This window comes from Onychostoma macrolepis, unplaced genomic scaffold, assembly GCF_012432095.1.
Source record: "Onychostoma macrolepis isolate SWU-2019 unplaced genomic scaffold, ASM1243209v1 Scaffold2, whole genome shotgun sequence".
Classification (NCBI taxonomy): domain Eukaryota; kingdom Metazoa; phylum Chordata; class Actinopteri; order Cypriniformes; family Cyprinidae; genus Onychostoma; species Onychostoma macrolepis.
The window spans coordinates 163,306-180,194 of NW_026704708.1; the positions used below are offsets into that span (position 1 = coordinate 163,306).

The 16,889-nt window shown below is 35.9% G+C and overlaps 1 protein-coding gene across 3 annotated transcripts in view; it reads left to right on the plus strand.

The window, feature by feature from the left end:
* The first annotated feature begins 459 nt into the window (after nucleotides 1–459).
* Nucleotides 460–16,889, plus strand: part of LOC131535239 (NACHT, LRR and PYD domains-containing protein 3-like) — a 52,494-nt gene continuing 36,064 nt past the window's right edge. Inside the window, exons 1-8 of one of the 3 annotated variants that reach the window (XM_058768189.1) lie at nucleotides 460–885; nucleotides 1,150–1,231; nucleotides 1,333–1,446; nucleotides 2,714–2,827; nucleotides 4,096–4,209; nucleotides 5,480–5,593; nucleotides 6,862–6,975; nucleotides 7,928–8,026. In XM_058768189.1, the coding sequence (XP_058624172.1) occupies nucleotides 1,182–1,231; nucleotides 1,333–1,446; nucleotides 2,714–2,827; nucleotides 4,096–4,209; nucleotides 5,480–5,593; nucleotides 6,862–6,975; nucleotides 7,928–8,026 (719 nt within the window). In that variant the 5' untranslated portion in view covers nucleotides 460–885; nucleotides 1,150–1,181. The remainder of the gene's footprint in view (nucleotides 886–1,149; nucleotides 1,232–1,332; nucleotides 1,447–2,713; nucleotides 2,828–4,095; nucleotides 4,210–5,479; nucleotides 5,594–6,861; nucleotides 6,976–7,927; nucleotides 8,027–16,889) is intronic. The other 2 variants (XM_058768191.1, XM_058768190.1) reach the window with 2 other exon arrangements.

Below are 16,889 nucleotides of genomic sequence, written 5' to 3' on the forward strand. Positions count from 1 at the left end.
TCACTTTTTGCAGACAATGTAAAGGCAGAGTACAATAACTTCAAAATAGCGGTAAAAATCAAGTTAGAAATTATTTTCATTAAAAACATGTAATTGCCAGATTTCCAGTATCCTGCCTATACATTTTTATTTTTGGACATAAAAACCTTTAAAGCCATTTTTCTAAGTTTCACACTCTGGAGCAGAGCTGCAGTCCATCTGTCACTCAAGTGGCCACGCCCTTAATTATGCAGAACTTTAAGGCCTAATATAATTTAAACGGATGAGTTATAAAAAATTAAAAAAAACCCTCACAGTATTCATGAAGGGCAAAATTACCTATATAGACCAAAACCTTTTTTTTTTTGTACCAGGCTGTAAACATATTTGTTTTTCTGCTGTAAAGTTAGGCATTTTAACATGGGAGGTCTATGCGACTGACTCCCTTTTAGATCCAGTCTCTAGCGGCCAGTCGATGAATTGCAGTTTAATCACTTCCGTGTTGGTTTCACAACAGAGAGCGGAAGGTTGCCGCTTGATTTATGCTCTGCTCCTTTTTTGTACAAATGCTAGATTTTTTTTTTTTTAAATAATTTTGCTTAAACGTGTACGTTATTTGAACGAAAGATTTGACATTGCAAACGTTTTCCCGCTGTGTGTGGAGTTTAAAAACGCTCCCTTACGCATTATAGCTGCGTAGACGAGTGTCGGCGCCATCTTTGTTTTTCACAGAACAAAAAGTGAAAGTACATGTTCAGAGTTGATGTTTCTCCATTTAAACAGCCAGAATCGATTCTATACGGAATATTAAAGTGTTTCATAGGAACCTTTATCAAAGCTAAGCCATTATTTACGTGTAGCTGCTTCATAGAAAGGCGGTGGATTTTGTGAATCTGTGTAAATAAGGTGAGTGCTGATGATCAGATTTACAGTGACTTCTGCATTCATATTTCCTCTAAAGGACGTATATTTTCATATTTTCTTTTTCTATATTTCCTTTTGTAAGCAGATGATCGTGGTTTGATTGGTGTTTGGTGTTGTCTGTGGTTTATTTGATCATTTGTTAACACACTACTAACATTGTGTATCTGAGTGAACCGCGTCTCATGATCTGTTTCTCTCAGGATCCGTTCAGATGAATTATTGTGTTTGTTTGTCATTTCTATTCAGAGTCAGTGCTGGAGATCAGATTCTGTTTCATCATGGATCACACACAAACATCCTCAGATGAAGAGTTTTCTTCAGGAAGCAGGTACTTTCAATAAACACTGTATTAAATCGCCTTGAAAAATACTTAAAGAACTTAAAAGAAAATTATTATCATCATGAAGGATTAAATTTGTTGTGTTATAGTTCAGTTCATCAGGAGAGATCAGAAGCAGAGTCCAGCTGTGTGTCTCTGAGGAGTGGAGTGTCTATGGATCAACCAGTAAAGTTTGAGAGTGGAGATACAAAGACTGATCTCAGGTACATTTTTATATAAATATTAATATAGCATGTAATTTTATGTTATCAAAATTAGGGCTGGGCGATATGAGCAAAAATTAATATCTGTAGTTTTTGGCTGATTTGCGATATACGGTATATATCTCAGTATTTATACACTTTTGTATTTGGATTAAACAAATAAAGTGAATGTAACCATAACCATATTATGTTAAAAAAGGGTTAAAATCACATTACATTCTAACATAACATTGCAATCTAAAAACAAAAATAATGCGTTTAAAGCAGAAGTTAAATTTACTAAACAAAAAATAAAAATAATAAAAAAGCACAGACTAATTGAGTAAGAAGGCTGTTTTGATTACCCCCATTACACTTTACAGTTAGTGCTATCATACAGATACACTTACTTGTAGGTTTAAAATTCGATATATGTCACATTTATTATTTATTAACTACGAATATTTCAGCAAAATGTATATTTTAGTCAGAATTATTGCTCCTATTTCATTGCGCTCTGTTTGGTGCGGTGGCACTGCTCAGTGAAGTCTGTGATGTTTAGCTGAGAATCGCAGCAAAAGCTCATGCACTTGTGACAGCAAAATGGAAATATTTCCATGGCTTTCTAACATTTACAGATGGAGAATATACCTGTGAGATGTAAGTTGTGCATTTAGGAAAACAGCATCTCAAACACATTAAACAGCGCGAGTCTCTGTCAGCGGCACACGTCACGCAGCCTTTCTGTCAGAGCCGCTTTAAACTGAAACTAAACTATAGGCTTCTATATCTTACGAGTTTTTTAAAGCCCTTCGTATAAAGTTAGTCACATGTTTAGAACAAATTGTACTATGCATTTTCTCCGCAGCAGCTCAGTCTGTGTCCTCCGCTATATTTTCAGATGCGCTGTTTCAAACTACTGTATATTGATATAAACAATATTACCTTATATCGTATCGCTTATAAAGAATATATCGATATATCGTACAAACTCGATATACCGCCAAGCCCTAATCAAAAGTGTATATAGTACTGTATTTTCTACAATATATAAGAAATTCTTCTTGTACATTGCTAAATGATATTTTTCATCTTTATCTGATATTTTAACATGTATAATGTTACACAGAGATGCATTTGTGAAAGCACTCAGTTCTGTTTAACATCTTTTGTAATAAAATAGTGTAAATGAAGTACTCTTCAAAGTGATTGTTTGAATAATATATGAGTTTGTACTTTGTTAAATATTGTAATTTAGATGATTCATTTTAATCTCTCTCTGTTATAGTTCAGTTCATCAGAAGAGATCAGAAGCAGAGTCCAGCTGTGTGTCTCTGAGGAGTGGAGTGTCTATGGATCAACCAGTAAAGTTTGAGAGTGGAGATACAAAGACTGATCTCAGGTACATTTTATATAAATATTAATATAGCATGTAATTTTATGTTATCAAAATTAGGGCTGGGCGATATGATCAAAAATTAATATCTGTAGTTTTTGGCTGATTTGCGATATACGGTATATATCTCAGTATTTATACACTTTTGTATTTGGATTAAACAAATAAAGTGAATGTAACCATAACCATATTATGTTAAAAAAGGGTTAAAATCACATTACATTCTAACATAACATTGCAATCTAAAACAAAAATAATGCGTTTAAAGCAGAAGTTAAATTTACTAAACAAAAATAAAAATAATAAAAAAGCACAGACTAATTGAGTAAGAAGGCTGTTTTGATTACCCCCATTACACTTTGCAGTTAGTGCTATCATACAAATACACTTACTTGTAGGTTTAAAATTCGATATATGTCACATTTATTATTTATTAACTACGAATATTTCAGCAAAATGTATATTTTAGTCAGAATTATTGCGCTCCTATTTCATTGCGCTCTGTTTGGTGCGGTGGCACTCGTTCAGTGAAGTCTGTGATGTTTAGCTGAGAATCGCAAAGCAAAAGCTCATGCACTTGTGACAGCAAAATGGAAATATTTCCATGGCTTTCTAACATTTACAGATGGAGAATATACCTGTGAGATGTAAGTTGTGCATTTAGGAAAACAGCATCTCAAACACATTAAACAGCGCGAGTCTCTGTCAGCGGCACACGTCACGCAGCCTTTCTGTCAGAGCCGCTTTAAACTGAAACTAAACTATAGGCTTCTATATCTTACGAGTTTTTTAAAGCCCTTCGTATAAAGTTAGTCACATGTTTAGAACAAATTGTACTATGCATTTTCTCCGCAGCAGCTCAGTCTGTGTCCTCCGCTATATTTTCAGATGCGCTCGTTTCAAACTACTGTATATTGATATAAACAATATTACCTTATATCGTATCGCTTATAAAGAATATATCGATATATCGTACAAACTCGATATACCGCCAAGCCCTAATCAAAAGTGTATATAGTACTGTATTTTCTACAATATATAAGAAATTCTTCTTGTACATTGCTAAATGATATTTTTCATCTTTATCTGATATTTTAACATGTATAATGTTACACAGAGATGCATTTGTGAAAGCACTCAGTTCTGTTTAACATCTTTTGTAATAAAATAGTGTAAATGAAGTACTCTTCAAAGTGATTGTTTGAATAATATATGAGTTTGTACTTTGTTAAATATTGTAATTTAGATGATTCATTTTAATCTCTCTGTTATAGTTCAGTTCATCAGAAGAGATCAGAAGCAGAGTCCAGCTGTGTGTCTCTGAGGAGTGGAGTGTCTATGGATCAACCAGTAAAGTTTGAGAGTGGAGATACAAAGACTGATCTCAGGTACATTTTTATATAAATATTAATATAGCATGTAATTTTATGTTATCAAAATTAGGGCTGGGCGATATGAGCAAAAATTAATATCTGTAGTTTTGGCTGATTTGCGATATACGGTATATATCTCAGTATTTATACACTTTTGTATTTGGATTAAACAAATAAAGTGAATGTAACCATAACCATATTATGTTAAAAAAGGGTTAAAATCACATTACATTCTAACATAACATTGCAATCTAAAAACAAAAATAATGCGTTTAAAGCAGAAGTTAAATTTACTAAACAAAAAATAAAAATAATAAAAAAGCACAGACTAATTGAGTAAGAAGGCTGTTTTGATTACCCCCATTACACTTTACAGTTAGTGCTATCATACAGATACACTTACTTGTAGGTTTAAAATTCGATATATGTCACATTTATTATTTATTAACTACGAATATTTCAGCAAAATGTATATTTTAGTCAGAATTATTGCGCTCCTATTTCATTGCGCTCTGTTTGGTGCGGTGGCACTCGTTCAGTGAAGTCTGTGATGTTTAGCTGAGAATCGCAAAGCAAAAGCTCATGCACTTGTGACAGCAAAATGGAAATATTTCCATGGCTTTCTAACATTTACAGATGGAGAATATACCTGTGAGATGTAAGTTGTGCATTTAGGAAAACAGCATCTCAAACACATTAAACAGCGAGTCTCTGTCAGCGGCACACGTCACGCAGCCTTTCTGTCAGAGCCGCTTTAAACTGAAACTAAACTATAGGCTTCTATATCTTACGAGTTTTTAAAGCCCTTCAGTATAAAGTTAGTCACATGTTTAGAACAAATTGTACTATGCATTTTCTCCGCAGCAGCTCAGTCTGTGTCCTCCGCTATATTTTCAGATGCGCTCGTTTCAAACTACTGTATATTGATATAAACAATATTACCTTATATCGTATCGCTTATAAAGAATATATCGATATATCGTACAAACTCGATATACCGCCAAGCCCTAATCAAAAGTGTATATAGTACTGTATTTTCTACAATATATAAGAAATTCTTCTTGTACATTGCTAAATGATATTTTTCATCTTTATCTGATATTTTAACATGTATAATGTTACACAGAGATGCATTTGTGAAAGCACTCAGTTCTGTTTAACATCTTTTGTAATAAAATAGTGTAAATGAAGTACTCTTCAAAGTGATTGTTTGAATAATATATGAGTTTGTACTTTGTTAAATATTGTAATTTAGATGATTCATTTTAATCTCTCTCTGTTATAGTTCAGTTCATCAGGAGAGATCAGAAGCAGAGTCCAGCTGTGTGTCTCTGAGGAGTGGAGTGTCTATGGATCAACCAGTAAAGTTTGAGAGTGGAGATACAAAGACTGATCTCAGGTACATTTTTATATAAATATTAATATAGCATGTAATTTTATGTTATCAAAATTAGGGCTGGGCGATATGAGCAAAAATTAATATCTGTAGTTTTTGGCTGATTTGCGATATACGGTATATATCTCAGTATTTATACACTTTTGTATTTGGATTAAACAAATAAAGTGAATGTAACCATAACCATATTATGTTAAAAAAGGGTTAAAATCACATTACATTCTAACATAACATTGCAATCTAAAAACAAAAATAATGCGTTTAAAGCAGAAGTTAAATTTACTAAACAAAAATAAAAATAATAAAAAAGCACAGACTAATTGAGTAAGAAGGCTGTTTTGATTACCCCATTACACTTTGCAGTTAGTGCTATCATACAAATACACTTACTTGTAGGTTTAAAATTCGATATATGTCACATTTATTATTTATTAACTACGAATATTTCAGCAAAATGTATATTTTAGTCAGAATTATTGCGCTCCTATTTCATTGCGCTCTGTTTGGTGCGGTGGCACTCGTTCAGTGAAGTCTGTGATGTTTAGCTGAGAATCGCAGCAAAAGCTCATGCACTTGTGACAGCAAAATGGAAATATTTCCATGGCTTTCTAACATTTACAGATGGAGAATATACCTGTGAGATGTAAGTTGTGCATTTAGGAAAACAGCATCTCAAACACATTAAACAGCGCGAGTCTCTGTCAGCGGCACACGTCACGCAGCCTTTCTGTCAGAGCCGCTTTAAACTGAAACTAAACTATAGGCTTCTATATCTTACGAGTTTTTTAAAGCCCTTCGTATAAAGTTAGTCACATGTTTAGAACAAATTGTACTATGCATTTTCTCCGCAGCAGCTCAGTCTGTGTCCTCCGCTATATTTTCAGATGCGCTCGTTTCAAACTACTGTATATTGATATAAACAATATTACCTTATATCGTATAAACATAAAGAATATATCGATATATCGTACAAACTCGATATACCGCCAAGCCCTAATCAAAAGTGTATATAGTACTGTATTTTCTACAATATATAAGAAATTCTTCTTGTACATTGCTAAATGATATTTTTCATCTTTATCTGATATTTTAACATGTATAATGTTACACAGAGATGCATTTGTGAAAGCACTCAGTTCTGTTTAACATCTTTTGTAATAAAATAGTGTAAATGAAGTACTCTTCAAAGTGATTGTTTGAATAATATATGAGTTTGTACTTTGTTAAATATTGTAATTTAGATGATTCATTTTAATCTCTCTCTGTTATAGTTCAGTTCATCAGAAGAGATCAGAAGCAGAGTCCAGCTGTGTGTCTCTGAGGAGTGGAGTGTCTATGGATCAACCAGTAAAGTTTAAGAGTAGAGATACAAAGACTGATCTCAGGTACATATTTATATAAATATTATTATAGCATGTCATTTTATGTTATCAAAATAGAGTATATAGTACTGTATTTTCTACAATATATGTGACCCTGGACCACAAAACCAGTCTTAAGTGTCAATTTTTTACATTTAAAAATCCCTTGTAGCCCTTCGGGCAGGTACTCTTCAGATTTTGGTAGCCCGAAAATTAATTTAACTAGCCCAAATAATAAAAAAAAAAAAGACCTTTTTCTTTTCTTTTCTTTTTTTAAATATAGAGAATCAGATAGGAGTCTAAATGTCAATCTAAAACGTTTTCAATACACAAATATCAACAAATATGAAGGAAGGCATTTTATTTCACTATTTACAAGGTATCTGCAGAATTTTTCAAAATAAATTTAAGGCAATTTATGACCCATTTTAAGAGCTGCACATACATGCAGCTCTTAAAATGGCCGAGATACAACTATTTGAAAATCTGGAATCTGAGGGTGCAAAAAAATATTGAGAAAATCACCTTTAAAGTTGTCCAAATGAATTCTTAGCAATGCATATTACTAATCAAATACGACGTTTTGGTATATTTACAGTAGTAAATTTACAAAATATCTTCATGGAACAATATCTTTACTTAATATCCTAATTCTTTTTGGCATAAAAGAAAAATCTATAATTTTGACCCATACAATGTATTGTTGGCTATTGCTACAAATATACCCCAGCGACTTGAGACTGGTTTTGTGGTCCAGGGTCACATATTAGAAATTCTTCTTGTATGTTGCTAAATTATATATTTTTCTTTATCTGATATTTGAACATGTATAATATTACACAGAGATGCATTTGTGAAAGCACTCAGTTCTGTTTAACATCTTTTGTAATAAAATAGTGTAAATTAAGTGATCATGATATTAGTATGTGCTTTAAATATGGTAATTCAAAGGAACTTTAATCTCTCTCTGTTATAGTTCAGATTCAGATCAGTCCAGCTGTGTGTCTCTGAGGAGTGGAGTGTCTATGGATCAACCAGTAAAGTTTAAGAGTGGAGATACAGCGACTGATCTCAGGTACATTTTTATATAAATATAATTATAGCATGTCATCATTTTATATTATAAAGAGTGTTATATTTATAGGAGCCATGCAAACATTCATGTGTGATGTCATGTGACTGTGGGAAAATATGGGAGTGTAATTAATTATGTGAGAATTAAAGCACCTGTTGTGGGGGGAGGGGTTGGAAGGAAGGAATGGGCGAGTGTGGGAGCACATATTTGTTTGTTGACCTTAAATTCATCAAATTTTGCCTTGATTCAAAATGATCTTCAAATGCTTTAAGAAATGTTTCAATGTTAAGTTTTTGGTCAATCAAATAAACTTCAAGAAGCAAATGTAATGGATTATCAAATTATTCCTGCACTCGGCTCCTGCAGCTTTGGTTGGCTCTTAGGCCGCTACGATTTAGTCAACAAACAAATCTGTTCGTGGATGAATGAATCGATTTTCGATTAGGGGTGTGCATGCAGGGCCTGAATTTCGTTTTTTAAACTGGGGGGGAATTCCCCTTACATGGGTCACATGGGGGATTTAAAGATGGGGGTTGATAAATTGACACATCGGGGCTAAATTAATCGTCTTCATTTATTTATGTCTACAAATTTTAATGTATGGTTTTTAAAACAGCTTAATTTTTCATGCTCTCCTCCAAATTGACATTAGGAACTGTATTAAAACTATTTATGAATGCCTTTCAGAATCAGTGTATTTCATGTATTCCAGTTCAATTACTTAGTTTTTTTTTTTTTTATTATTTTTTAAATGTTTATTTTATTTTATACAAAACACATCATGATCTCCTTCAAACTGACATTAAGAACTCAACTAATATATGTCACTTAATGTTTCATTATTTTGAGTTGCTTTCAGTTTTATGCCTTCTGAATGAAGGAATGTCTCAGCTTTCTAAGATATGGGCTAATTATTTTTTTCTAATGTTTAATCAAAAATTATGATAAAAAATTTGCCATCCCATTACAGGGTGATATTTGACTCAAAGTGATTTACAGGGGAATTTTATTTTTATGGTATTTTTCTAACTTTATTAAAAGTATGTCATCTTTTTGTTAAATTTTAAAAATACATATTTATAAGCTTTTAAAATTTCTAATTAGAATAAGAATAATAAGATATCAATCAAATTAATCAGTATTAACAAAATTAATTTGTACAGAGATGGAGCAGAAGAACACAAAAGTGGCTTGTAGGTGTATTTTCAGACGTTTAATGAGCCTCAGAGTTGGTATGAGTACAATTAAATTTATAAATTCATGTTGAGATTAATATTTTAAATATACAATTTGAATAGGTTATAGAAATATTACATTTGAACACTGAAAGATACGTCAAAATTAAACAAATTGCCAGCAGGTGGCGACAAGTCACTGGTTTGATCACTGAATCATTCATTAAATTGATTCGTTCGAACGGCTGATTCATTCAGGAATTATGGAAGTGACTGTCTTTATGAATGGGTAATTGAATCACTGACTCACTAGATTCGTTTAAAAACGCAGGTTCATTCATAAAGGAGACACCGCTGTGTTTGAATGGAGATGCGCAGCGGCTCAGCTGTGGCTATGATTCAAACTATTTTCATCGACGAAATAGAGCAAAATCAGGCAACAGTGTTATAGTCAGACAATGTAAGTTACTTAATATTAACTTCTTGTTTACTGAACTGTTGTATTAAATCAATATCACATTTACAAACTCCCTTAATCATTAAATCTGTCACTCTCCTTAGTTCATCGCGATCTCACAAAGTTCCATTATAATCAACAAAGCTCTCTACACTGCATAATGAATCTCTTATTTACATTGTGTCTACTTTCTTCGTTTATGAAAGGATTCATGAGATATGTCTGTGACATTACTCAACTCTGCAAAAACTAAAATAAATATTTTTTCATAGTAGCACGCAGTAGTTTTCAGTCGCATTTGCGTGCGGCTCAGAATATTAGAGCATGTCACACAGCCTTGTGTGAATAAGATCAGAGCGACGCAGGCCGCGGAGAGCACGCCGATGCTGCAGGACTCAGCCACAGTCAGAGAACACCGGTGCAGCGCTGTTTGTGGAATTAAATTCTAAATTAGAGACGGACTGTTTGAACCGGTGATTTCTTTTTCGCTGCTGTGAATGTATTTCATAATTTGATCTGAGATTAAGCAAATATTGTGTGGGAATTTCGCATTATAAAAGTTAAATTTGAGGGAATGGTTTAAATTATGCGCAATCCCCGCAATCCCGCGCCGAAATTCAAGCCCTGGCATAAATAGTGAAACATTTGAATATTCAGTCTGCAATTATTATTCGAAACATAAAAACACTCTTTGAATTTTACTGTGTTGATTTTTTGGGGATCCATGATAAATCCTAAGAAGTTATAACTACATGCGCTGGGTGGCGCTGTGGAGCATGTTAAATTGATAATCGCGAAGTTTGGATTTACTTTGATCTAAATTATCTTACTAAATGATCTGACAAAATGTAATTACTTCTGATCAAATGAATTGGTGAAACTCATTTATCATAATATCACCACCACAATGAGAAATCACATGAAATCCAAACACTGAGGAAAGACCATCACTGCGTTCACGACTGCAAGTAAGCGCAGCTGTACTCGAGAGAAGAGAGCGCATCTGATAGTGAAATGATCTTCAGACATATATAAAGGTTCCTCGAGGGAGCTTGGTTTAACACAAAGCGCTAAGAGACTGTTAGCACACGTTATCTTTATCGGCACGCGTTCATTGTTATCAGACTGAGGAACAAATATCCACGTGCTCGGGTGAAAGTTATTGTTTTTCTCAGCATTAATGTGAAAAAATGTAAACATGATAAATATAGGCTGACTTGAGTTATATACGTTCTGTACTGTAATTGTCACGCTCTGCCTGATTTTTCCGTTTGCTCTGCCTGAGTTTGAATTCTTTTGTTTTTTTATATGTATATTTTTTTGTTTAAACATGTTTTTGACCAAAATAAAACCTTGAGATATAACATAACATAACATTGTTGTAGAATGTTGTGTATAATGGCTAATCATAAGCTTGTTCAGAAATCGCGACAAAAACTCGATAATTAAAAATAACGTCTTTCTCATTAAACCTCATTTAAATAATATTCAAATATTAGTTTTTTTTTTTTTTTTTTTTTCTGAGCCCAAATATTGGAATGCAATATTTTTGGAAAATGCCCATCTAGGTGTGTGCGAGATGACGATTTTTGATCGTGGATGATAAAAATCTCTCCACGATCTGCTTTTGAAGATATATCGTAGTATCGCACTACAGCACACATTCTATCAATTACAGTCCTGGCGCCACCATCTCTATATACTGTACAACACGACATACAGCGGTAGAGTTACTCTGACAGGACACTGCACTTATTCGCGATCGCAAAAGTACTTTATTTGCATACATGCCTTGCCGGTTAAATGTTTCATTCACACGCTGGTCTGACGTCCGCTTTTTCTGAGCGCATACACCAGAAGCGCGCGCACTAAAACCCTGTCAAACAGCACCTGTGTTACGAATCCGGTTTGTGGCCTTCCGTCTGATTGCCACCAGAGGTCACCCTTCCATCATATTGACTCTCACACTACACAAATTGTTGCACGTCACCTCCGGACTACAGTTCCCATCATCCATTGCACTGACGACACACACACAGCTGATTGCACTGATCACACATAGCTGATTCCCATTTGCACTCCTTACTTAAGCCATGGACTTTCTCCCCCTCATGGCCGAGTGTTGTATGCACTTATCGCTGCCCTAGCTTTAGCTACCTTACAAAGCCGTTTGTAGTTTCCCTAGTCTTGCCTTGCCTTGCCTGTTTCGGATTGTGTTTTTCCCTGCCTGGACTATTGCTTACGTTTTCGGATACCCCTCTCTTGTCAAGCCCCTTTGGATATTGTGCGCTGTCGACTGACTCATGCCCGTTTTGGATGATTCTTTGCCTTACCTGTGATATACCTGTTTGCCATTGTTTGACCCTTGCTTGTTTCCTAACCACGCCCTTGTAAATAAAGCTCTCACATGGATCCGCATGTCTCTCGTCTCGTTGGCTCCGTAACAACCTGATTACTGAACTAAGTTATCTTTTGCGTTAATACTGTAAAAACACACAAGGTTTACATATAGACTCAGTTGGTTATGTCTAAAATGAAAGTAAACAGAAAAATGGATACGTGCCTTTATATTAGATGTGTGCAGGTCTTAAAGGGACAGTAAACATTCTGCCAACTGTCATTAAAGTGATGGTTCATCCTAAAATTTAATTTCTGTCTTTATTTACCCCTCGCCCCCCTTGAAGGTCAAGTTAATTTTATTTTCTCTATAGCGCCAGACCACAAAAGAAGTCATTCAATGTAGGGGTCGACCGATATGTGTTTTTCAGGGCCGATGCCTATACGATTATTACAGACCAAGTGGACCGATAACCGATATTTTTAACCGATATTATGTCTGATGTAAAAATTAAAATTAATGTCAAAATTAAGAATGACAAGGGCTCTGACAAAAACTGCCTTCCCTGGTGTTGATTGCACTTCTTACTCTTGTCATCCTCTCCATGCATCCATCTACAATAAGGGTAATATAAAGAGAGAGTTAAAAGTGGGGCCACTGCATGCTTCATGATTAAGCCTATGAATACTGTACTACAGCTAAACAGCTTGGGGAAATGTAAGTATTTGGCTTCAATAATTTACATGTTAGAAATGTATGTGGAATAGCATAATCTCTCATAATTATAATAAAATAAGTGTAAATAATTTAATTGTCTTCATAGCTCCATTATAGAAGTTGTGAAGAAGACTGCAACTATTTTAATTAAACTATAACACTAATAGCCTGTTATAGGCACACTTGATTCAATAGCATATTGAAATGTCACAATTTATGTCGTCCTAATCTTGGCCTATGTGACAGTAATTTCGATTAGTTTTAATTTACAGTGTAGTGCAAATGAAGCCATAAAACATTAATTTCAGTTATCTTTTAATCAAATGAGCGTTAAACTCAATTTTTTGGCAAACAAATGGGTTTACCATTAAAGTTAAAACATGGAAGAAATAGCGTATTGTGTGATTATTCTTTTAAACAAAAGTTGTGGTTGTAGTAGTAGATAAACCAAACTTTTATTTTGACGGGTTGCCATGAGGACCTCTTAAGTTTCTGTATAGCCTATGTATATGATATGACGATCATTTTACTCAAATTAAACGGTCAAATGCTCATGAAGCAACTCTCAGAGCAGTTCTGGGGATGTTGATCATGTATTTATGTCCTCATTTAGTGAGACGGCAGATGCTGAAAACACCGCGAGCGTCGCGCACTTCAGTGTGTGTGTGGATGTGTGTGTGTGTGTGTATAATCAAAACCGCGCGTCTGTGCCATTCACGCAGAACATGCAGAATTCATATTTAAATAGTCTTTTTGCAGCTTAATATTTACAGATACTAGTCCATTTACATTTAATCATTTAGCAGACGCTTTTATCCAAAGTGACGTACAATATGAGAACAATAGAAGCAATCAGACCATCGAGATTGCAGCAGTATACAAGTGCCATGACAAGTCTCAGTTAGCCCAGCACAGTACACGTAGCTAGAGTGATTTTATTTATTTATTTATTTTTTATTTTTTTAAATAGATATAATAGGTAAGTGTTAGTATTAGTTGGTCAGGTGCTGGCGAAAAAGATGCGTCTTTTAGATGTTTTTTTGAAAAAGGCTAAAGATTCAGCTGTTCGAATTGAGATCGGGAGGTTATTCCACCAGCTGGGCACAGTCCAGGAAAAGGTCCATGAGAGGGATTTGGTACCTCTTTGTGATGGCACCACAAGGCGTCGTTCACTTGCAGAACGCAAGCTTCTGGAGCGTGCATAAGTTTGAACTAGTGAGTTTAGATATATTGGTGCAGTGCTAGTTGTCGTCTTGTAGGCAAACATCAGTACCTTGAATTTGATGCGAGCGGCTATTGGTAGCCAGTGTAACCTGATGAAGAGAGGGGTAACGTGAGCTTTCTATGGTTCATTAAAGACCACTCTGGCTGCTGCATTCTGGATCAGTTGCAGTGGCTTGATAGTACATGTGGGAAGGCCCGCCAAGAGAGCATTACAATAGTCCAGTCTGGAGAGAACAAGAGCTTGGATGAGGAGTTGTGCGGCATGCTCCGACAGGAAGGGTCTAATCTTCCTAATGTTGTATAAGGTGAATCTGCAGGAATGGGCAGTTGTAGCAATATGGTCTGTGAAGCATAACTGATCATCGATCACAACTCCAAGGTTCCTGGCTGTCCTGGAAGGAGTTATGGTTGACAAACCCAGCTGTATAGAGAAGTTGTGGTGAAGTGATGGATTGGCTGAGACCACGAGTAGTTCTGTCTTGGCAAGGTTGAGCTGAAGGCGATGGTCTTTCATCCATTTAGAAATGTCACTCAAACAGGCTGCAATAGCCTGTCCATAGCGCGAGTCGATTTAAGTGTACTGACCTACTTTTGATTAATTCATCCAAACTTTGACGAACCCCGTGACGCGTTATACAGTAAATTCCCTTTATATGACTGGATTCCGTGATTCCGTCTGCGTTTTCCTCATCGCGGAAACCATAAATAGATAATATTGAGGTGTTTTGCAACTTCAGTGTAGTGGATTGTGATTTATTGCAACTTGAGCAATGTCTGCTGCTGCCTTTGAGAGACAACTGATGCGTGATCACTGAAACTGTAGAAAACGCTTTCATTGTGAGAGTGCCTTAGTCTTCCACATTGATTGGTCTGACTCGTGACTCCCAACAAATCAGATGTGCGGTGGGCAGAAACTACTCTAAGTGGTGAGTTCTGACAGGTTGCATCAGAGCCAAATAGCGCGTTTCAAAATTAAATAATTTTATCGGCACATCGGTTTTGAAAATGACCGATACCGATAATCATAAAAATGCTTAATATCGGCGCCGATAATCGGTTGACCCCTAATTCAATGTTACCTTCCCTATAGAACAGGTCTATACCTTGTTCTTTCATTAAACAAACTAAGTAGCCTTATGTTATTCATCTTATTTACACAACGGCATGTCATTTCTGTCTCTACGTTACATGGTCGCGCTCTCTGTATCGCGCACAGCGGAGTTCCGCCCCGGTTCGCGCGCGCACACACACACACACACACACACACAAACGTAAGTGCACACAGAAGTGAGCACACTCCCACTCCTATTTGTAAATATTAAGCTGCAAAACGACTATTTAAATATGACTTCTGCCTGTCTCTGTGCTAATATACAGTGGGTACGGAAAGTATTCAGACCCTCTTAAACTTTTCACTCTGTTATATTGCAGCCATTTGTTCATTTTTTTTCCCCTAATTAATGTACACACAGCACCCCATATTGACAGTAAAAGACAGAATTGTTGACATTTTTGCAGATTTATTAAAAAAGAAAAACTGAAATATCACATGGTCCTAAGTACTCAGACCCTTTTCTCAGTATTTAGCAGAAGCACCCTTTTGATCTAATACAGCCATGAGTCTTTTTGGGAAAGATGCAACAAGTTTTTCACGCCTGGATTTGGGGATCCTCTGCCATTCCTCCTTGCAGATCCTCTCCAGTTCTGTCAGGTTGGATGGTAAACGTTGGTGGACAGCCATTTTTAGGTCTCTCCAGAGATGCTCAATTGGGTTTAAGTCAGGGCTCTGGCTGGGCCATTCAAGAACAGTCACGGAGTTGTTGTGAAGCCACTCCTTCGTTATTTTAGCTGTGTGCTTAGGGTCATTGTCTTGTTGGAAGGTAAACCTTCGGCCCAGTCTGAGGTCCTGAGCACTCTGGAGAAGGTTTTCGTCCAGGATATCCCTGTACTTGGCCGCATTCATCTTTCCCTCGATTGCAACCAGTCGTCCTGTCCCTGCAGCTGAAAAACACCCCCACAGCATGATGCTGCCACCACCATGCTTCACTGTTGGGACTGTATTGGACAGGTGATGAGCAGTGCCTGGTTTTCTCCACACATACCGCTTAGAATTAAGGCCAAAAAGTTCTATCTTGGTCTCATCGGACCAGAGAATCTTATTTCTCACCATCTTGGAGTCCTTCAGCTGTTTTTTTTAACAAACTCCATGCTTTATGGCTTCCGTCGGGCCACTCTGCCATAAAGCCCCGACTGGTGCAGGGCTGCAGTGATGGTTGACTTTCTACAACTTTCTCCCATCTCTCGACTGCATCTCTGGCACAGTGATCTTTGGGTTCTTCTTTACCTCTCTCACCAAGGCTCTTCTCCCCCGATAGCTCAGTTTGGCCAGACGGCCAGCTCTAGGAAGGGTTCTGGTCGTCCCAAATGTCTTCAATTTAAGGATTATGGAGGCCACTGTGCTCTTAGGAACCTTAAGTGCAGCAGAACATTTTTTGTAACCTTGGCCAGATCTGTGCCTTGCCACAATTCTGTCTCTGAGCTCTTCAGGTAGTTCCTTTGACCTCATGATTCTCATTTGCTCTGACATGCACTGTGAGCTGTAAGGTCTTATATAGACAGGTGTGTGGCTTTCCTAATCAAGTCCAATCAGTATAATCAAACACAGCTGGACTCAAATGAAGGTGTAGAACCATCTCAAGGATGATCAGAAGAAATGTACAGCACCTGAGTTAAATATATGAGTGTCACAGCAAAGGGTCTGAATACTTAGGACCATGTGATATTTCAGTTTTTCTTTTTTTAATAAATCTGCAAAAATGTCAACAATTCTGTGTTTTTCTGTCAATATGGGGTGCTGTGTGTACATTGAGGAAAAAAAAAATGAACTTAAATGATTTTAGCAAATGGCTGCAATATAACTAAGAGTGAAAAATTTAAGGGGGTCTGAATACT